This window comes from Pleurodeles waltl, chromosome 4_2 (genome assembly GCF_031143425.1).
Source record: "Pleurodeles waltl isolate 20211129_DDA chromosome 4_2, aPleWal1.hap1.20221129, whole genome shotgun sequence".
In the NCBI taxonomy this organism is placed as follows: domain Eukaryota; kingdom Metazoa; phylum Chordata; class Amphibia; order Caudata; family Salamandridae; genus Pleurodeles; species Pleurodeles waltl.
In genome coordinates this window covers 1019592638-1019615658 of record NC_090443.1, presented here as the reverse complement: position 1 = coordinate 1019615658, position 23021 = coordinate 1019592638, and the positions used below count along the sequence as shown (strand labels likewise).

At 44.3% G+C, this 23021-nt stretch overlaps 1 protein-coding gene across 2 annotated transcripts in view; it reads right to left on the bottom strand.

Moving 5' to 3' along the window:
• Positions 1–23021, bottom strand: part of LOC138293602 (serine-rich adhesin for platelets-like) — a 620895-nt gene that overhangs the window by 13612 nt on the left and 584262 nt on the right. For both annotated transcript variants that reach the window (XM_069232871.1, XM_069232872.1), the window contains 2 exons: positions 11332–11445; positions 4805–5566 (listed from right to left, as the gene is read on the bottom strand). In XM_069232871.1, the coding sequence (XP_069088972.1) occupies positions 4805–5566; positions 11332–11445 (876 nt within the window). The remainder of the gene's footprint in view (positions 1–4804; positions 5567–11331; positions 11446–23021) is intronic.

Genomic DNA, 23021 nt, shown 5'->3' with positions numbered 1-23021 from the left:
TCTCACATTTGATGATGGACCACAGGTTCTCAATGGGGTTCAGATCAGGTGAACAAGGAGGCCATGTCATTAGATTTCCTTCTTTTATACCCTTTCTTGCCAGCCACGCTGTGGAGTACTTGGACGCGTGTGATGGAGCATTGTCCTGCATGAAAATCATGTTTTTCTTGAAGGATGCAGACTTCTTCCTGTACCACTGCTTGAAGAAGGTGTCTTCCAGGAACTGGCAGTAGGACTGGGAGTTGAGCTTGACTCCATCCTCAACCCGAAAAGGCCCCACAAGCTCATCTTTGATGATACCAGCCCAAACCAGTACTCCACCTCCACCTTGCTGGCGTCTGAGTCGGACTGGAGCTCTCTGCCCTTTACCAATCCAGCCACGGGCCCATCCATCTGGCCCATCAAGACTCACTCTCATTTCATCAGTCCATAAAACCTTATAAAAATCAGTCTTGAGATATTTCTTTGCCCAGTCTTGACGTTTCAGCTTGTGTGTCTTGTTCAGTGGTGGTCGTCTTTCAGCCTTTCTTACCTTGGCCATGTCTCTGAGTATAGCACACCTTGTGCTTTTGGGCACTCCAGTGATGTTGCAGCTCTGAAATATGGCCAAACTGGTGGCAAGTGGCATCGTGGCAGCTGCACGCTTGACTTTTCTCAGTTCATGGGCAGTTATTTTGCGCCTTGGTTTTTCCACACGCTTCTTGCGACCCTGTTGACTATTTTGAATGAAACGCTTGATTGTTCGATGATCACGCTTCAGAAGCTTTGCAATTTTAAGAGTGCTGCATCCCTCTGCAAGATATCTCACTATTTTTGACTTTTCTGAGCCTGTCAAGTCCTTCTTTTGACCCATTTTGCCAAAGGAAAGGAAGTTGCCTAATAATTATGCACACCTGATATAGGGTGTTGATGTCATTAGACCACACCCCTTCTCATTACAGAGATGCACATCACCTAATATGCTTAATTGGTAGTAGGCTTTCGAGCCTATACAGCTTGGAGTAAGACAACATGCATAAAGAGGATGATGTGGTCAAAATACTCATTTGCCTAATAATTCTGCACTCCCTGTATAGTTTAAGCCAGATTCTTCTAAATGTGGTAACTCACTACTATGATGTAGCAACAGTTTTTCCATTTTTATATAGTGCAAATTCGACTCGAAAGTACTGGAGTACTTTGCATGAGCACAAGTTACATTACACAAGGTTACATAATTACTATTATTTTATGCACAGGGAGATTAAGGGGGTTATTACAACTTTGGAGGGGGTGTTAATCCGTCCCAAAAGTGACGGTAAAGTGACGGATATACCACCAGCCATATTACGAGTTCCATAGGATATAATGGACTCGTAATACGGCTGGTGGTATATCCGTCACTTTACCGTCACTTTTGGGACGGATTAACACCTCCTCCAAAGTTGTAATAAGGCCCTAAGCGATTTGCCTAAAATGACAAGATATTGAGCCAATGCCAAGATTCAAACCTGGTTCTCCAATTCCAAAGTCGGCAGCTGTGGCCGCATCACCACATCCTCTCCCGTTGATATCTGAACAATTGATAACAAAACTTCCCATCGTTGCTACATCGTAAAGGCCTTCCAGGCCAGGCTGACGGGGAGATCTGAGAGCCTGTGAGTGCACAGATGCTTTAAATGAAAGCAGAAAGTACAGCTGCAGGAGGGGGAAGGAAGGAGGTGGGGGCTGGTTAAGGATGCCTTGTAAGGTATTTTTTCACAGGTGAGTCAGGAAGTAGAGAGGCCATGCTATATGTGGCTCTCCCATTACTCCTCTGCCCCTGCGTAGCAGTTGAGAGAGGGCAGATGATTATGGGGCCATACATAACATAAAATTATAGATGGGTAAAAAAGTGAATTGCAAGGAAGTTCTCTCACCTCTGGGTTGTGAGTGATGTAGTTCACTGCTACGCAGGACAAAATCAGCAGTTCCCCACAAGGCTGGTATTGATTTGAGGTGCAGGCACTTTTCAACAGTTCATCTCTACATATAATGCACAATATCCGATTTGTTTAGTGGAACAGCCGTAATGTTAATGCAGAAGTGCAAGCACTTTTCAGCAGACCTGCTATACTTCTAACAAGTCCAGAAGTTTCTGAGGATATTTTGCTACTTATGGCCAAATTCACAAAGCAATTTGTGAACGAAAGTTGTAATTAGGTGCATAAAATGAGTTAACTTCTGATATTCAGAAAACGTGAATTGGCACTTACAAAGAAATTTACTCACACTAAATATTACATCAGCTCAGTCCAATATTGAGGCCCTCATTACGGGACCGGTGGTCCTAGGACTGCCAGACTCGCGGTGGCGGTCTGACCACCGTCCGACCGTTTTAGCGGCGGTCAGACTGCCACATTATGACCGTGGCAGTCCGGCCACAGTCGGACCGTCAGTTTCCCTTCACTGGAGGGACTGGCTGTGCTGGCGGTCCTAATCTGCCATGGCAGTGCTGTATGCAGCGCCGCCCTGGGGATCATGACTCCTCTCTCAGCCAGCTTTTACATAGTGGTTGCACTGCCATGTAAAAGCCGGCGGAGACGGGGTGCAGGGGGCCCCATGGACAGCCCCATTGCGCTTTTCACTGTCTGCTTAGCACCCTACGCACAGCAACATTGCCGCCAGCTCGTAATCAATGTTGTGGGCTGTTTCCCGCTGGGCCAGCAGGTGGAAACACTGTTTTCGCCCGCTGACCCAGCGGGGAACTCGTAAGAGGGGCCTGGGAAGGTCACCGCACTGGTGGTGACCTGATCGCTGGAGTTTGGCGGGCGGCCTTTTTTGCCCGCCAAACTCATAATGAGGGCCTAAGTGTTAGCACATCTGATCTAAGGGACAGGCTGTAGATGATCTGTGGTGGGGATGCCTGCCTAGGTAGGCGAGTTACTAAGTACACACAATGTTCTAGCAAGTGAGTTTCGATTGTACGTGCAGTCGAAAAGTTACTCCTGTCCAGGGCAGGAGTTGTGATAGGGAGAGATCCTTATTTCCCAACCACATAATTGACAAGGGTGTAGGATAAGGAGTTACTGCCTAGGCAAGCCTTTTCCCAGTAGAGAAAAACTGCACTTAAGCTGCAACATTTACACATGCAGAAATACATCTGCATTTGAGCAGGTATACATTCATGAGCACATTCCAGACCTGCTACTAGGAACATGTGACTGTAAGCTTCCTAGGATAACTTTTGGAATAATAAGGAGTTCCAAAAAACACCCTACCAATTGTTTCCAAATTTAGAAGTAAACATTACAAAAAGGCATTTACTATTTTTTAGAATTGGACCCCAAGTACAGGCCTATCTGTCCACTTAAAGCGTTTGTAAATGTGGGGTTGAAAGTCCTGATGTCACAATTGCTGACCAACCTAATGCCTTTCCAGCACAAATGACTCATGGCACAAAGCCCTTGACAGGTGTTCCATATTGGGACAAAATTCCACAACATGGGCTGCTGAAGCAGAGCCATCCTGCCCTGTAACATTTTATAGACCACCCCCTTTTTCCTATAGGGTGGGCTCGAAAATCAAGCTAGTGTGGTGCATCTCATTGGTTTTTGTGGTTGACATCCCAAATATTTGTTTACTCATAATACCTCATATCTTAGTGAAGGTGGCTGCCATTTCTCAGCCTCAGAGCAGCAGTCAGTTGGACAGACACACAACACGAGAAGAAATGTACAAGCATTCTCTACAAGCATGACGCTGTCTTGAGAGTCCATCTATTTGAAGCCCATGCTCCTATAGATGTAGTACGGAGGACACAGTCAAGAGAACATACTACCGTAGGAGTGGATCAACAGCTGACCACCTGAAGGGAATTACTTCTCCCCTTATTTTTAGTTTTGAATTTTCCTTCGTGTGTCATGAATTCATTGGCTACCTCATTAGGGTGCTCTTCTTTGTTGTCCGGAGGAAGCCCTGTTAGATGTTTCACAGTTTGGCGTTGAAACGTCGACGTACCATCTGTCTGTACCATGTGTGAGCCACCATGAAATGAATGGAGTTGCCAAGAGTTGTAGCTTAAAACAAATATTATTAAAAAAATCTTGTGCCCATGACTGTATGCTAACATTGAAGATTTATTTCTATTTTAACCTTTTTTTCCCCATTACTCATGCACTGGCAATTTTCAAGCACTACATATTAAATGCCTTATTGATTTATGTATATTTTTGAATTACTTGACATTCATGAATTGAACATCTGTTTCAGTGGTTTTGTGTATATATCTTGACTTCCTACAACCAAAAAAGTGGATGTGCTGATCTGTTAGAAGGATTACCAGTCATTGTTTGTCATTTCATTAGGCTTTATCCAACATAAATATTGTTTTGCTTATACTGTGCATCCTCGAATCAGCTTATGAGGTGAATTACAGTGTTGGTGGAGTGACCTCATAACATATCAAATGTATTTGTAAAGTGCACGTTCACCCAGAAGGGTCTCTTGGTGTTGAATAACAGATGTTTATTGTTACCCAACTCAATGGTACTCATTTTATCGACCTCAGAAGGATGAAAGACTGAGTGGACCCACAGGGATTTGAATCTGTGACCATGAGGTTAAACACAGGCCCCTATAGTGGACACATTAGTCAACTAAGGCACCAGACCCGGCTAGGAGGGTTTTCACAGGTACATAGACCAGCAGCTGCCAGGTTGAGGAACCCATTAAAATTGTTTGTCAAGAGACATACAATAGAAATACAATTATAAATAAACTAGGAACTAGCACAAAACAATAAGATTTCAATTAAAGCATTCAATCCAGCCAAGAGTGAACATACCGGCACATTGCGGCTCGCAGCGTGTTCTGTTCCCGCCTCTGTCTTCTGGGCTTTTTCTGGACCAATTGAATCCTTTGCAGGAAATTCACCCTTCACTTTTGAAAAAGAGTCTGAGGGATCATTTGTGACTATTAGTTTATAGGGCACTTTCTTTAGATGACGTACATGAGATGTGGGTTCAAATTCACCACTGCCTTTTGTCGGTCGAAGATAAAATGTATTCTGCAGAACGTCTTTCTTGAACCGTCCATCATCTGTCAACGCGTTCCGGAGGTCCTGGTGAGGATGTCCACATACAGCTAAGCGCACATTCTTTGTTCTCAAGCACTCACATTCCAGAATTATCCGATGGCCTCCATTCTCTGTTTCACCTTTGGGTTCAACACAGAAGAGCTTCACGTCACTTCTTGAAACAGCGTCTTCCTTCCTTTCCTCGCCTTTTATGAATGTGATTGTCACAAGCTCGTCCTGTGGTATCAAGCCGCACGGCATGTTGGGGTTCACCATTGCTTCAAGTTTGGTGCTGGCATGAAGGAGGAGCCCCTTTTTTTTCGACTTCTTTAACGCATTTTGAAAGTATAATGAACGTTTGATGACACTGATTACAGGTGTGTCATACACTCCATTAACTGTGATTAGTTTTCCTTTGTTCTGAATTTGAAACTGGAAACGTCTTTCTTCTTGTTGAGTTTCTCTTGTCTCCTTCCCCGTGCCAGGTTGAGGAGGCCTTGATACAGGCACCTCTGGTGATGTTTCCACCTTCTGTAATGAGAGACAGTAAACCATGAGTACAGATGAGCATGTGATGCTGTGTGTATGTTCATAGGGTTCCAGTGAAAATCTGGTTAAACACTTCCTGCAAAGGTGCTGGAGAGACAGACACACACACACATGCTAAAGCATTTGCATTTGTCCTTCAAATGTGTTTCTCTAAAGTAGGGGTCTTCAAACTGGGGGGCGGGCCCACCTAGAGGGGCCTTAAATGATCCCGGGGGCACCAGCCCTTGGTCAAGAGAAGCATGCAGCTGATAACAAGGCTTTGTCTTAAACTGAAAAAGAGCAGCAATAAACCGCTCTGTAATGGGCCATCACTAACATATTTTGTCATTTAAATCCAAGCTGGGAGCATGTGTCAAAAGGGAAGGGACTCCAAAGGCTCTTCAAAACTGTCACCCCCGCTTCTAATAATCAAACTGTGGAAACTTTTACACGTTAGTAAGGCCTGCTTGACCAGAATAGTATGTTTGGCATCATGTATTTGATTGCATTTTTAAAACAGTAACAGAACTTAATTGGAATGTTTAAATAAGTTTAGACACATTTAAACATTGCCAAGTTAATAGAATGTTTGAGAAACATTTGGAGGGGGACCCGATTTTTTTTTTCCACTGGTGGGGACGCAGCATTAAAAAGTTTGAAGAGCACTGCTCTAGAGAGAGGTCAAGAACTAATAGTACAAAGAGGTGTGAAACCTGAATATCGACCACCGAATATTGATGGGATACAAATTCAAGGAAAGAAATCTGACAAATAATATCAGCAGGTAACCAAGTCTAGGTTTTCTACACACTAACTCCACAAACATGTACCTATGTGTTGCAGATATCTTCAAAGGATGTAAATGTGGACTTAGGAATAGTAAATCTATACTTCCTTATATGCACTTATCTTTCAATATTTTGTCCCTCGATATTCATGTATCTCGATATTGTTGGTGTTGATATTCAGTAGTACAATCAAACAAAGGGATCAAACCGCGCTATCTCAAGCCAAAGGCCAGGGTAAAAACTGTAATAATGTGCTAATTGTTGCGAGTGGAAATGTGCGCCTGGTGAACGAGAACTATCATTTCTCAGTACATCACAGACAAAACGTTCAGTAATCTGCTAGGCAGGGGTTTCTTAGTGTCACTGTGGGCTGGCCGAGGTCTGCGACCACCTGTGAGATGAGGAGAAGAATCAGGAGAAACAAGAGTGTGCAAGGGTGTTTGCATTGGTGCAAGGCAGCTTAAAGTCTACCAAACAGGGAGAAAGAGGGAAACAGTACCATATTTTAGTAGACACAGCACAGGTCTGCTCTCCTTTGATGCACCACTGTGCAACAGCATTCGTTGCTTTATTTCGTACGTTTGCCCCTAGAGAGGTTCTAGCTTAGAGCTTTGGCATTGACATGAGAGAGAGTTAGGACCATGTTTCCATAGGAAAAGTGTTTTTTTGTCTTGCCTATATCTTTGGTGCCGTTTGACGGATCTTCACGAAATTGTCTCAAAAAAGTGTGCCAGTGATTCTTGTTGTACTTGGAAAGATTCGGGGTGATCCGTCAAGCTAAGGGCTGAGAAAAAGGGAGGATAAAAAAAAATGTGTTTCTCATGTTAATTCCCATAGGAGTTTTGAAGACGACTACAGCCTGAACCGCTGGCCGGAATTACACCAAATTTGGCAGAAAGCTAGATTTTGTTTTGCAGATTGTGCTTTTTGTTATTTGGTGTAAATCCATTCAGTAGTTTTTGAGATATTAAAGGAGAAATACATTTGTATATCTAGGGCCATGGATCCGTTGTGATGTTTTTGCGGCGATTGCAGCATATTCATGAATGCGCGCGCCAACAAGAATGCTGTGATTGGCTGGCTGCACCCTGACAGGAAAAGCCGCCATTTTAGGTTACAGGACACGGTCCCCGGGGCTGAAAAATAAAATAAGTGGCATAAGGGGTCAGAGTGGAGGTACCCTTACCATAGGGGTGTGATATAGGGGTCTTTGAGGGTCAAATTATGACCTTAAAATGATTTTTTTTACAACATGCGATATTCGCGAATACCTTGCGCCGCTCAGTGCGGCCACCATGTAACATTGCAACGAATTAGCGAATATCTGCAAAAATTATTTTAAAACAATTCACAGACTAATACATAAACTAAATCATTCACTCATAGAAGCACTGAGACACTCATTCACTCACTCACATACCCACTCAGAGTCATACACCCACATCAGACCCACTTAGACACTCACGCACCCACTCACAGACCCACTCACAGACCCACTCAGACCATCACAAATCCACTCAGACCCTCATCCACCCACTCAGAAGCTCACGCACCCATTCACAGACTCACGTATACTCTCACGTACTCACTGACAGACCCACTCAGACCCTCACAAACCCACTCATAGACCCACTCAAACCCTCACGCACCCACTCTCACACCCAGACAGACACTCTCACACCCAGATGCACCCTCTCACAACAATTCTCACACCCAGAGAGACAGACCCTTCTGCCATGTGTGGTGCAGGGTTGGTGGTAATAACTGTAACTATAACTGCTGAATTTCTATTGTTTGTGCGAGTAAATTCAGAACCGTAACGTCCCAGTAAGCTTTGTTTTTTTCAGTTAATTTCTATGGCTTTTTTAGTTCTATATCCTAACTATAGTGTCCCTGTAACCCCTGCTTTTTTTCAGAGGATTTCTATATTTTACATAACGTAAAGTAATTTTATTTACTATACGTTAATCCAACCACCGCTGCGCATGGCCAAAGCGGGGGTTGGCTGGAGGGCCAACCCCCTATAACCACCCAACCACATGCGAAGCAAGGCCTTTGGCCGTGCGCAGCGGGGGTTGGGTGTAGGGCTTGTCTCTGGGTGTGAGAATAGGTGTGGAAGGGTGTCTCTGGGTGTGACAGTGTCTTAATGTTAGAGTGGGTTTGAGAGGGTCTATCTGGGTGTGAGAGTGTCTGGGTGTGAGAGTAGGTGTGAGAGGGAGTCCCTGGGTGTGACAGCGTCTCTGAGTGGGTGTGTGAGGGTTTGCGTGAGTCTGAGTGAGTCTGAGTGAGTCTGAGTGAGTCTGAGTGAGTCTGTGAGTGGGTATATGAGTGTCTGCGTGGGTCTGTGAGTGGGTGTGTGAGTGACTCTGCCACAAAGGGATCTCACCAGCCCTTTCATGCAACAAGAACCACAGCTTTGTACAAAATATCTACCCAAGTGCAGTTCTTTCTGCCTCCTTGGGTAAATGATCAGTATGTATTCTACACTACAGCTGTGTAATGGACCACGTGGAAATATCACCAGTGACCTTGTGTGAGTTTGGCAATGTGATTCTTCCTCCTAGTATTCTGTGATGTCTTTCTCCAGAATTCTGTGACAACTTGAATCCTCCTATAGAGAGACCAACGAGACTACCAAGATGTAAATCTCCACCAAACCAGAATCCTTCATCTTATCTATATAAAGTAAGTGCTTCTTTGTTTTGCGGAGATGTTCTAATATTCCTCGCCATCAAGTCCGTGCCATCAAAATTGGCGGGAAATGCACTGGGGGGCCCTCTGGGGCATATTTGTAGTCTTGTTGGCCTCTCTATAGGAGGATTTATGTTATCACAGAATTCTGGAGAAAGACGCACGAGGAACAATCACATTGCCAAACGCACACAAAGTTGCTGGAGACATTTCTTCCTGGTCCATTAGGCAGCTGTAGTGTAGAATACACACTGAACATTTACACAACGAGGTAACACTTCCTACTAACCAGTAGAAAGTACTCCAGTTGGATAGACATTTGGTGCAACACTATGGAATCTCGTTGGATAAACGGGCAAGTGAGCTTCCGTTCTGGTCATAATGCTCATTTCACAGAAATTCAAACCTCAACAGGAAACACTTACAAATATAAATGTGGCAGGTGCCCCAGTTGAAGCTCCACATCTGGAAAGCACAAATGATCCTAACTCCTGGGCTTGGCGAAGGCAAAGCAAGTATATTTATTCAGCGATTCCATATTAAAAAACAATCTGAAATCGTTTGTGGAGGTGAATGCATCTTTGATCTATTGGAGCACAATCTGTATGTGACTTTGACAAGTGAGTTCTTTCTTGTCCTTTTCAGGGGGGTGGCGGCCCCCCTTCCTGGCCGATTTTGGCCCGGGTACACATCCTCTGAGGCCCATCTCTATTCCATGTTTGACAGCTCTCATTTGCTGGGAGCAGAGTTGTATTTGCTCTGACCTGGCGGCCATCCTCAAACAGCCCTGGGGAAATGGACCCCCTTCATTATTTCAATTGAGCCCCAGGGAGCTGGAGGTCCTTGAGGCTGCAGAGTGGGGGGGCTTCACGGACCCCACCCCCCACATATAATAGATTGCTAGCCCCAGAGAGGTGCCTGGTGGAGTGGGGATCCCCAGTACACCATTGTTACTATTATTAAACGTTTTTGCCACAGGGATGTGGTGGTCCCCAGGGCACGGTGGCTATGCGGCCCTGCATACAATAGATTGTTGGCTCCCAGAGAGGCGGTGGTCCCCAGGGCCTGTGGGGGCCCGTAGTACACCCCTACTATAATTAAACATTTTGCCCCAAGATACGTGGTCCCCCAGGGGTGCCATGTGGGCCCCGTATACTATTTCATTTAAGCCCTGAGGAGGTGTCAGTCCCCAGGGCATAAATAAGCCCTAGGAGGAGGGCCCGTGCATCCCACTCCTATATTTTTTGTATGCCTCTTGGGACCTGGCTCACCCAGGGGCTTCACTAAAACAAGCTTGGGAGACCGTGTTCATTTTTTTTTTTTTTTAAATGTTGCCAGGAATTCATGATCTTGTCACAAATTCACTGCAAAAAATGTAAAATAAAAGTACTTTTTTGCCCTTGAGCGGGGTCCCCTCTGGGACCTTAGCACCGGAGCAAAGGGGTTAGGGTATCCCTATCCTGGTTCCATTTCTTTTTTTAAATCTTTTTTTCTGGGACTCGGCTGAAACCAGGGCCCAGGATGGCTGCCAACACTTCCTGGTTGAAGTGTTGCCAGCCAATCAGATCTCTGCACAAGATTGGGAGGATTTGCGAAGGCTTTGTGCCTCTAGATATCAAAACTTAGTTTTCCTTTAATTTCTCTTAAACTACTGAAGGGATTTACACCAAATAACAAAAAGCGTAATCTGCGTACCAAAAGCTACCTTTCTGTCAAATGTGGTATAATTCCATCCAGTAGTTCGGGCTGTAGTCGTGTTCAAAGCTCCTATGGGAATTAACATGGAAATGCACTTTCCCCTACCCCCCCCCCCCCCCTTGACGGATCACACCGAAACTCCCTGTGCACAACAAGAATCACTGGCACACTTTTGGGTAAAATTTAGTGAAGAGTCGTCAAACAGTGCCAAAGATATGGGCAAGTTAAAAAATGCTTTTTCAATTGAAACATGGTCCTAACTATGACTTCCTACTGGGGGGGGGAGGGGGGGGGGGGGAGAAGAGAGAGAGAGAGAGAGAGAGAGAGAGAGAGAGAGAGAGAGAGAGAGAGAGAGAGAGAGAGAGAGAGAGAGATTGAACAGCCCTGTGAAAAACCTGGTGTTGGAACATTAAATCTGAAGATTTGTGACGACAACTACAGTGTATTTTGCTTTTTACAACAGCGACCACAATAGCTTTTTTTCCAAACAATTATGTGTATATTCAAGCGGACCAGAGGTCAGTATTTCTCTATGTGTTTTCTAATAATACATGAAAAATGTTACGAGACTTCCTGCAGCCAAATGCTCACCACTCGCTTTGTCACTGGTTGATCTTCAGATTGTGATGTTGGCAAACTAGAGTTTTCTCCCTGGCTTCCATCACCTGAGGCATCAGCAGTCTGGTCTGAGTGTTTCCTTGATCTCTGTGCAGAAAAATAATTCTTGAGATTTTGAAAGATACAGAACCCCACATCTAGCACTATTCACAATCAGCCAAGTTCATGATAGATTGAGTCTCTATGCTTAGTATTTATAGTTACAATGTGAGTCAGCTGAAGCTGGGTTAGGAAAAGGAATACTATCCGAGTCTAAAGTGGTTGTAGTTAATTTAGGATCTGCTCTCTATTTTGCGTGACATTCATCACTAGGGCAGGACACTGTAGAAAGTGTGTTTACTCTTTAATTACTCTCAGGGGTGTGGAATTTAATAAAATATCTACTTGTCCATGGGACAGGTTGCTTCTTAAATCTACTTGTCCTGTAAAAAAATCTACTTGTCCCTTTGGTGACATGTAGTGCGGCGACAAATTATGGCAGCAATCTCATTATGTGAAAGCTCTGATAATAGCCTCTCTGATTATGCCAGGGCTACTACTATATTAGGGCTTGAATACTTGCAATTTCAATCCCTACTATAGTAATGCCCTTATTTTGCCACCTTTCCGCAGATCTACATACTGGGGCTGGTGAAAGCAGTAAGCAATAGTTCCAGAGCTGGAATGTCAGAGTCTGCAAACCTACTAACTTGCATGTTTTAAGGATTTTCACCAGCTCTTCTCTAATTGTTTTTCCCATAATGAGAAAGGTTGGAAATTTACTTCTGACAATGGCAGAAGTAAAAGTTCTTCCAGGGTTGGGAAAAAAAGTGGTTGGAGGGAAAGTGAACTTGTAAAACACTCAATAGATTGTCACATGAGCAAGTCTGCACATGCATATTTGCTCGTGCTAGAATACAGTTCACAAATATTTATTAGGAGTACATTTTCCTGATCTACTTCTGTAAAATCTTGGGAATTCATGAAAGCCACTAATTCAAAGACATATACCATGGGTGCGCTTTTGTGACTTTCTTTAAAAATTGGGTCCCTAATTAGGTCTGGCATTAACAAAGACATTTTGTTTTTATTAAACTTCTATTTCTCGCTCTATCCATTGTCCGGCTTTACTGTGAGTGATCGCATTCTGTTCTTCCACAAGTAGCATACTGGCACACAAAGTAGTTTTGTTCAGTGCCAGGAACTACTGTAGCAATTAGTGGCATAACAAAACTGGAGGTGCCCGCCCTGCAAAGAACACAGAGGGAACCCTCCCTCCAGACTCCCTCAATTCAGGTGCTATGCTGAGTGGGCCCCCTGGAGGGGGCTGCAGGGCCTTTGTTATGCCACTGGTGGCAATGTGTGCTTTTTGAGACCAAAAAACTGTTTTTTGCTTTTTGCCAATGTTTGTTACAATGGTTAGGGCCTGGTAGCTCCCACAACAAAAAATGTTTACAAAAGTCATGTCAAAACAAGACACGCATTGACAAAACCAAAAGACTCACAAAAAATGTTGGATCGGTTGGCTTTGCCAGTGCTTGTTTATTTTCATGCTTCCCATAATCTTGTTGAAAATGGTTACACTGATTTTCCATTAGGAATATTTTTGGGAAATACTAGCATGCATCAACACATTTTACTAAATGATGCTTCAAAGAAATAGCACTTACCATTCTATAGTAGCAAAACTTTTTTTCCAACTTGCATTTTTTTCTGAACATTTTATTATGAAAGCAAAGAATCATCACTCTTGCTTACAAGCTTCTGCAAATATTTGCATCTAATCAGAGAGCATTCTGGGAGCATTATACTAAGCCTCATATTGTTAAACTTTTCAAATATGTATGTACACTTTTGTTTTTTTACTTGAACCACTGTCAGTAGTGCAGTGTGACCTTAGAAAGTTTATTTACAGTGCTCACCCTAATAATGAAGGCTTTTCATTAATGAACCATAAATACAAGTTCGAACAGCACTCACACATGAACACACATATTACCTCAACTGCAGATATTTCCCTTCTCTGTAAACTGGCAGCCAAAGGGTTCGCTTGCAGAGGGTTGGGCCTACTTGTTCTAAGGACAAAATAAACACAGGCAATTCTGCCGGGAGAGATTTGAGCACAGTCCTTGGTCAGGGGTCTTGGCTAAGCCTGTTCCAACCCATTCCATAAGCCTGGCTCTGAAGAGAAATTAATTTGTGGAAATGCAAATATCCTGCGGCACCATTCACTTTCACAAGATCCTAAAGCCCAAGCTAGACTGTTCTGGAGCACCAGATCCGACAAGCTACTCATATATGGTGACGATGCAGAGGATTTAGGGAAGAATGTCAGGAGTTCCTTTGAGGCTGTGATCCACTGCCAACAGTTCCAAAGACGTCAGAGATAATGTGAGCTTGCTATTCGGTGCTCACACATGCAGCATTACTGGTTGAATGGAGACCCCTGGCCGGATGATGCAGTGACCAGACTGTTTTGACTTCATGCAAGGTTTTCAGATTCCATACAATGAACCACTCAAGGGTAGATGGTTAAAGAATTAAGGATCCTGTTGGGAGGACCACAGGGCGAGGGAGGTAAAACTAAAGAGGTGGCATGTGGCAAAAAGACAGGCCCATTCGGAAAGCAGCTGCGGAAATACCGCATTGTATTGACTCTGCCAACAGTTCCTAAGAAAAAGTTGGACAACTTGTTTGATTCATCACCTTTTTTGGCCTGAAGAGACATCAGTAAATGACTTTATTGACCAATCAACAGAGACATACACTAGCATTGGCACATCCACAGAAAGGTAACGGAGAGGGATTGGGGAAAGCAGACAATAAATCATCAGTCTGTAGATCGCCGGTCCAGCCAGGTGACTTTCAGATCCTGTGGATTAAATTTCAAGGATTCCACTACATGGGCAGGTCCATGTCAAATGGGTGATAGTGGCTTGAGAATTTCATAACCTGTGCGAAGTGGGTTGAGAGACAGCTGTCCATGTCTGAGCAGGTGCTGCATTCCCTCAACACTTTGTGATGGTTGGCAGAGGCACCACAGGCTGAGGAAAATGCTAGAACCGGTGGCGGAAACATGGAGTGTAACAGAAGAAATGACAGAATGGACGCCTACTAGCTTGACTTTTCTAGGCACAGAGCTAGACTCTGTTTAGATGGTGTTATGACTCTTGGGAGGAAAAATTAACTTGCTTGAAATTATTGTTAAAGACACTGATAGGGAAGAAGAAATGTGAGTTGATGAAACTGCTAAAAGTGCTAGGACACTTAACTTTCGTTCGTGGAGTGCTGACCCTGGTTAGGGAATTTTTTCAGGCAACTGACAATTGCGATGAGAGGTGCAACAAAACCACTCGACAGAATACGAAGGACAGACAGAATCAAACATGACTTGACAATGTGGATGCATTTTGTGTAACACTATACCAGATTGACATTATGACTGCAAAACAACCCTTGACATGGGCAGTTGAGATCTTTTCAGATGCATCTGGCGCTGGTGTATTCAGAGTGTACGGCGGTGGCAATGGTATGCTGAAAGGTGACCACAGGAGTGGAGGAAAAAGGCTATACCATTGCCTTCCTAGAATTCTTCACATGGTGCTTGGTGTGCATTTGTGGGCTCAGGTGTTCCGAAACTATAAAGTGACATTTGTGATTGATAACCAAGCGGTTAACAGGATGACAAAAAATAATTAATATGTGTTGAGGTGGCTGCTGGAGTTCAGTGACGTGTTTGGAAGGTAAAATCTTGCTCCGAACCAGCCATATTGTGGAATTGGAAAAAGGGGTGGCTGACACTTTGTCTCGTTCACAGTGGGTGAGGTTCTGTGGTTTAGACCGTGAAGCAGATGCAAGACACCTCACAGTTGCAGAGGATTTGTGAAAGATCGGGATATGAGAGTGATGTATCTGGAGGAATCTGTGTTGGTGAAATTGACAAGGACATACAGGATAGTCCATGGAAAAGGTTAGGGCAGTGAGGTTGAGGAAATTGGAAGATAAATATATTGAGAAGCTGGGTGAGGTTCAGATTCTCTTCCACCTGGAAGAGCATGCTGTTTGGGGCATTGTTTTTTTTTTTAGGGCATTTAAAGTATCGGAACTGGTGGAGACAAGATGTGAACAAGGATTGAAGATGAGGCATGTCACTTGGAGTGCACAGGGGTTAGGCCTTCGTTTGGAGAGCAGTAAGACATCAGGAGAGTAGAGGGAATGCAGTATTGCCGAGAAGGTTGAGCGAGCAAGAGGTTTTCCGGGTTTACTCACTGAGTCGGTTTTTCAAGACACAAAAGTGGGGCAAAGGTTTTGGACAAGCAGGTGGGGGAGATGGGATGATGCCTAAAGCATGCAGGGATAATGAGTTGGATTCTGGGACACAGGAGAGGTGCGGTGACTCAAGACTACTGCTGCCGCTTGGAGATGAGTGCCAGTACTAGTGTAAGGTGAGATGGAGGAACGTTGTATGTCGGGATATGTGAGGCAGGGATATGTAGGGATTTGAGGCAGGCTTAACAGTGTGCTTTCATCTCATAGGCGTGGAGAGGAGAAAAGTAGAAAGAAGGAATGAGCTGGTTCTGACGCAAGCAAAGGCAAACATTCGCTGATTCCGATGAGGATGCCTGGGTCTGGTTGATTCAGCACTTTATACCTACTTTCCAGGATTGGGTTGCCACCATTTGACAGGGCAAGGCTTGCAGCAAGCAAAGTCCAGGTGCTGTAGCAGGATAAGTTGAAGTCATTTGTCTCCTCGGGACTTCAGAAAACAGGAGACCAGTCAACTAGCCTTTGGAGTCACTCTGGGTTCTGGATTGCATAGACGCAGGTCCAGTCCTTCTCACTCCCAGGCAAGAAGGCAGCAGTTCAGCACAGCAAAGCAGGAGTCTAGCAGAGTAGCAGTTCAGCAGAGTGATGGTTCTTGTAGAAGCCCAGCAGTCCTTCTTCTTGACAGAGTATACACATGTGCAGAAGTGAACTGAGCTGGTGGTGTCAGAGGTCCAGTACTTATACCCAGTTGTGCCTCTGAAGTGGGTGAGACTTCAAAGAAAGTTATTTGAAGGGCACAGAGGTCCTCTCTTCCTGCCCCGACTCTAGACTCACTACAGGGGGGTTTACACTCCTCTGTGTGGGCACAGGACACTGCCTATACTGTGTGTGTCAGCCCCTCTCTCCCATCCTGCCCTGGGTAGTCCTTTAGGTGGTGGATGGCCCATCAGTCACACCTAAGATCCCTTTGTGTGTGGCTGTCTACAAGAAATGGACAGGCCCAACTGTCACCCCACCCCAGACGTGGATAGGAGACAGGCAGCGGGCACCAGATGTCTAAAGTAAGAACATGCGATCTGATTAAAAGTGTCATTTTCAGAACTGCAGTTTAAAATCTGACTTCACCAGAAGTTGTGATTTTTAAATTGTAAGTCCAGAGACACCAAACTTGATAAACTCATCTCTTCCAGATTGTGAATTACACTTATAAAACGTAATTAGGTAATCCGAATGTTATCCTATGGGAGAGATATGCTTTGCTGTAGTGAAAAACAAATTTGGGAGTTTTTCACTACCAGGACATGCAAAACTTAAAAGTAAATGCCCTGCCTTTTTCACTATTTTGCACCCTACACTATGGATTGTCCGGGGCCTATCTTAGGGGTGACGTACATACATGAAAGGGGAAGGTTTGGGCCTGGCAAAAGGGTTATTTTGCCAGGGCACCATGGCAATGTAAAATTGCACACACTGGCTCTGCAATGACCTGAGGCATGGTTAAAGGGCTACTTAACTGGGTGTCACATTCAGTGCTGCAGGCACAAAAATAGCATTTAATTAACATGTCCTTGGCACATGTAGTGCACTTTACAAAGGACTTATGAGTACACTAAAAATGCCAATTGAGGTTAGGCCAATGTTACCATGATTTAGGGGAGAGAGCACAAGCACTTTAGCATTGGTTAGCAGTGGTAAAGTGCACAGAGTCCGAAAGCCAGCAAAAACTAGGTCAGAAAAGTGGAGGAGGTAAGCAAAAAGCTTGGGGGAAAACCACACTAAGGCGGTCAGGTCTAACAATAACTGAGACAAAAATCTGCAACGGAATGTGTTTTATTGAACCAGAAACAACAAGAGGAATTCATATTCATTCTACTGCAGACAGCACATCAGACCCAAAAGACGTTGAAACCAAATTCCCCATCCGAAGTTTATAATGAGAAACAAAGATGTGAGGACTCAACCACGTTGCAACCGCACATATGTCCTTCAAAGAGAAGCCTTTAACAGAGGCCCAAGAGGAAGAGACCCATCTAGTAGAACTACCCTGCAAGACCACAGGGAGACAGATACTTGTGTTCTGGTAAGCTAAGGAAATTACAGTTTTTATCCACTTACTCGAGGTGGACACTGTAAGACTTAGACAAGCCAAAAGAAATGAGCAGAAAGTCCACCTTGTGGAGAGAAGCTGTCCTTTCCAAAACGATAATCAGAGCCACGACCAAGTCCAAGGAATGCCAGAGAACTTTCTGTTTTAAAGTAGAAGGATAGAAAGAAGGCAGAATAAGGTCCTGAGTTACGTGAAAAAAGGAGGAGACCTTTGGAGGGAAAGAGGAATCTGGCTGCAGAACCACTTTATCTGGAAAGATCTTCAGGAAGGGCTTGTGACATAAAAGCACCCCTATTTCCCCCCATCCTCTACCCTCAGGAAATGGCCACCATAGAAAAAGCTTTTCAAGGTGAGAAATTTTAAAGAGGCTCAAAAGGAGCTTCCTGGAGGAAGGACAAAACCAGAGGAAGATCCCAATGGTGAACAGGAGGAAAGACCACTGACCTCAGCAAATGGAAATGTTTCTCAAATGTGAATTAACCTTGAAAAAACAAAAGACAGGAGGCTATTGGCAAAACAGGAACAGTTCATTTAATTAAACATTTTGGCTGGGAGAACAGTTACAGAACCGGTGTCTGGGGACTGTCTCAAGGTACAGTTGATTTGCACTGTGTTTTATACATTTCTCTGGGTACCATAAACAATTACAACATTCCTTGTTGGGTAATGAATGCAAGAAGTTGTCTTGGAGTCATAAATAAGGTTCTGATAACAAATGCAGGTAGACCCCGATCTTGCATGGACACAATGTGGTAGGTGTCCAGATGTCCTGTCTGAGGGGCATGTGATCGCTGTGTGTTGATGTACATGCTGTGCTCTGATGCCATCTGACTTTATGGTGTGTTGGGACTGTGTGCACCCCTCTGGCAAGTCAGTTTTATTGGGGCCTTTTTCCTTGGACCATTGTGGTGTTGATGCGCCTATCTGTGGGACTGTTCTAAGATTCCTGACTGCGCGTTTGTCTGCCGGCTACGAGTCACTCCACCTGTGACCTATCAATCTGTAACCTCAGGCCTAGGTCTAAGAGCCTGCCTGTTCACGTACTTCTGTGTCAGGTTTGATGGAAAGTTCATGACGGGTGAATTTATTAATGGTTATGTGACTTTGTTCTTATATATGAATGTATCATTGTGTGCATTGGCATAAATTTTTCCAATATTAACATTTTCCCCCTCTAGCTGAATTTTCAACACCACCATATAATCCATACTTCATGAAAGTCACATTATTGGGGGCTACCTCCCTAGTTACCTGCATTCTACCCAATCTGAGGACTGTTTTTACAGCAGGAAACTCCCACTTTGACAAAACCGCACGAAAACAATAACCATATGAAAACAAGCAACAATGACATGCACAGACCGGTCAGCCACTGGGGGAGCACGGAGAACCAGTTTGTGAACCACTCCTGCTCAGGGGTACCTCCCTCCTCATGCATGTCTTTTTGTAATCAGTGCAATGCTTGGACGGCAAGAGTCAGGGTCCCATTGTCCATGTCATTTCCTGGTATAAACATGCAGCAGGATGCACTGATCTTCAAACACCCCCCCCCCCCTCCATTGCAGACAGATCAATGTTGCATCACGATGTGGCGCATGACTCTCTGTTCTTCCTTGATCACATTAAGGCCGAGCTCAGTGCTATTCGTCACTTTGAGAATTTACCAGCTGTTTTTCTGTAACCAGCAGGTCTTCACTTTTGTTTGCACAGTGAAGAAGGGTATGGACCCTTCCGCTGACATCTGTGCATCAGAGCACAGTCTGATGTCTTCTGGGATATCCTTATTCTGAGCCCAGCTAAAATAATCAACAGTTCTTTTTTCTCACACCTGATGCAACAAAGTTGTCTACTTCTTTAGCGGGTGTTGGTACAGTTCTGACAGATCTTCTCCGGGAATGACCAGGGTGTGTATGGTGACGAGGGAGCAGAGGCCACACCATCCGGAGACAAGCTGAGTGTAGGCAAACTCGCCACATGGCCAGTAGGTGTCAATCAGCATGGAGATTTCTCATTCTGTGTCTGGAATGTGTAGGATTGTGCCACAGTTTTGATTTGTACCCAGAATAATTGTTCCTTTGCCTCTTAAACACAAGGAATACAGTGTGACTTTCAGTACAATTAGGGATTGCCCCTTCCCTTCTCTCCCCGTATACCTATCTATCTCACCATCCCAGATTTCCTGACATGGGTCATCCATGCTGTTATTCAACCGTCTCCTACGAGAATCATTTCCCTTTGTATCATCGAGGTGGATGGCCCTACACTGAAACTCCATGTCTGGGGTCCACTTGTTGTTAAGGAAGACATCCCCAGATATGCTAAGGGCCACCCTGGGACCACAGATGGAAGCAGGAGAGGACGTGTTTATGCACTGGTTTGGTGGTTTTGCTACCTCCCAGATTATCTTTTCTGGAAAGTTTCGGGCCAAACAGGATCCTCCCCTATGGTGCGCATCCTGTCTCGCTCAGTCTGAAGATCGCTAGGCTCAGTGAGAAGGTACAGTGCTGTGCAATTGGTCTTGTAGCGTGTCAGATTTATTACTACCCTATGGGGTTCTACTCTTTTGGGTTGTATCTTGGCCCTAATCCTACATAGGTATAGGTGGAGAAAGCATTTTGCTTTTTCAGGGGCTTCCTCTTGGGACAAGCAAAGCCTGTCTGCGTCTACTGCATGCGGTATCAGCAAACAGATGTAACATGACCTGGCTGATGTCTTGGAACCCACAGCAGTCATGTGCTGATACCATTTGTTGTGTAAGAGGGGGCTGCGTAGTACATGTGGAATTCTGGTGTTGTGTTTGGTGTAATTATAGGTGACATTGTAGAGGTCCCAACACAAGCGCTGTGACATTTTCTGGATGGACTCAATTAGACGAGGCAGTTCCTTGCCAAAGAATGGATGCGGCAGTGTCGTGAGATTATTTTGGCATTTAAACCAACATATTATTTAGCTCTGAGCCTGCGGCCTGTGCCCTCTCACCTAGTTACATTTCACTTTTATTCATTTTTATTATTTTAGCAGTTTAATTTCAGTGGAGATGTTTTTATTCCTTTATCAGTTGCCCCTCCTCGCAGAATTTGTTATTTATTTCTTTGGACAACATTGCTCAACCCAAGGCTGCACACGATAGTCTACCAGGTATTGCCGGTCTAAAGAGCACATTGTCTACCTTGCACAGAAAAATGTGTGGTGTTTTGTCAGGGCAGTTCTTAGAACAACGGGTGTGATATTATAAAACACAACAATGCCCACACCATTTTAGAGGGGACATTCCAGCCAGCTTGCCATCTCCTGCTGCACGTTGTTGTCGCAGTTTCTGCAGAAACGTTGCTTCTTCTCTTGATCGATGTTTGAGGATTCCCAACAGACCTCTTCTCTACCTATAGCACAGGTATGGGGACTGGGTTGCCTTCCAGAGACTAGATGGGCAGATTTGGGCTAACACTGTTAATGCTCTCAGGTAGAATCTTAGTAGTGAAGGTAGGGATTTTAGAATCACTACTGTGACAGTATCGCTATAATAGTATTGTGTTTCATTATCCTGATAATCGCAGTTCATGCCTTTTTACATAGAATGCTGTCGCTTCGATAAAATGTATTGAACCAAATCCTGCCTCTGTTTATCTTTGCATGTATGAGACATATGTAACTGAGAGAAAGGGGTAAGATCCGTTCCACTACGACTTCCCTGCAGAGTCTCCGAGTGTTATGTGATAGGCTGCCACAAATCACCGCTATCCTTGGGTACTGGTGAAGTGCTGCTAGGTAGCCTAAAGGGTTAGGTTGACAGCTATCACACGGTGTGGGATCAGACTCGGTGCTCCACACTCTGTGGTGCTACTACCCAAAACCCAGCAGTACTGTTCTTACATTGAGAGTCCTACGACAGCAGTACCCTTCATAGACAGAGAATATATACATGTGCACAAATACATAACTTTTTGAACATTGCAGGTCCTGGGATGAACTCCAGGGGAGAGGTCTGTAGCCCTCTGGTGGTTGTAGTTTCTTAGTTTTGACAGTTCAAAAGGTTTGTGGTGCAGATCGTAGTTCTTGATTCGGTTGGAATTGTTGATGTGGTACAATTCGGGAAAAAAAGTTCACAATGCGGTTCACAGTAAACTAGTCCAGTTGGGATTATTGATGTGGTCGCTCAATAGGTGATGTCTATATAAAAGAACAATTCTCTCTCTGATTCAAAAGCAATGAATCTAAACATTCAAAATTCAATACAACTAACATTTCAAATCACAAACACAAAATGTTAACAAATGTTATTAATAATATTAGCAAAAACTAAATAAACTTCACATAGGACATGGAAAAACAAAACAAACTAAAAAGACACCGACAGGACTCAAGACGAAACATAAATATGCAAACACAGATAAAACAGATTACACCAAACTGTAAATATTTACTTCATATTTCACAAGTTTATCACACTTATAAATACATACACAATATATCAGATAAAGAAATATAGTTTCACAAATCATCTATCAAAAATCTAAATCTTCTTTTTCATCCAGATATTGTTCTTCACAGTCTTTAAATAGTCCTTCACTTTATTTAGATCTTTAATGCCAATATGCTTCCCTGGTCTTCAATCGAATATATACCAACATGTTTTTGATATTCTCAGATCTTTAATCTTGTTGAACAATGAGCATAAATAGCACTCTTCTATCAGCCAACAAACTCCTTGCCGACGCGCGTTTCGGTGGATCCCAACAACTGCTAATACTTTAAGCCACCTTCTTCAGGGCTGTACACAAACGTGCACTTGTATCATCGCCCCGCACCTCCAGGCCGTCATCAACTCTTCATTTTCTTCTGCTACCTTCCCCGAATGCTGGAAACACGCCGAAGTCAACGCCCTACTAAAGAAACTTACGGCTGACCCGAGCGACCTGAAAAACTTCCGCCCCATCTCGCTCCTACCCTTCCCTGCCAAGGTAATAGAGAAGACCGTCAACAAACAGCTGACCACCTTCCTGGAAGACAACAACCTGCTCGACCCTTCACAAACCGGATTCCGAACCAACCACAGCACTGAAACCGCCCTCATCTCAGTCACAGACGACATCAGAACCCTGATGGACAACGGTGAAACAGTCGCCCTCATCCTCCTCGACCTCTCAGGAGCCTTCGACACCGTCTGTTACCGCACCCTAATCACCCGCCTCCGCTCCACTGGGATCCAAGGCCAGGCCCTGGACTGGATCGCCTCCTTCCTCTCAAACCGATCCCAAAGAGTTTACCTCCCACCGTTTCGCTCAGACCCCACCGAGATCATCTGCGGCGTACC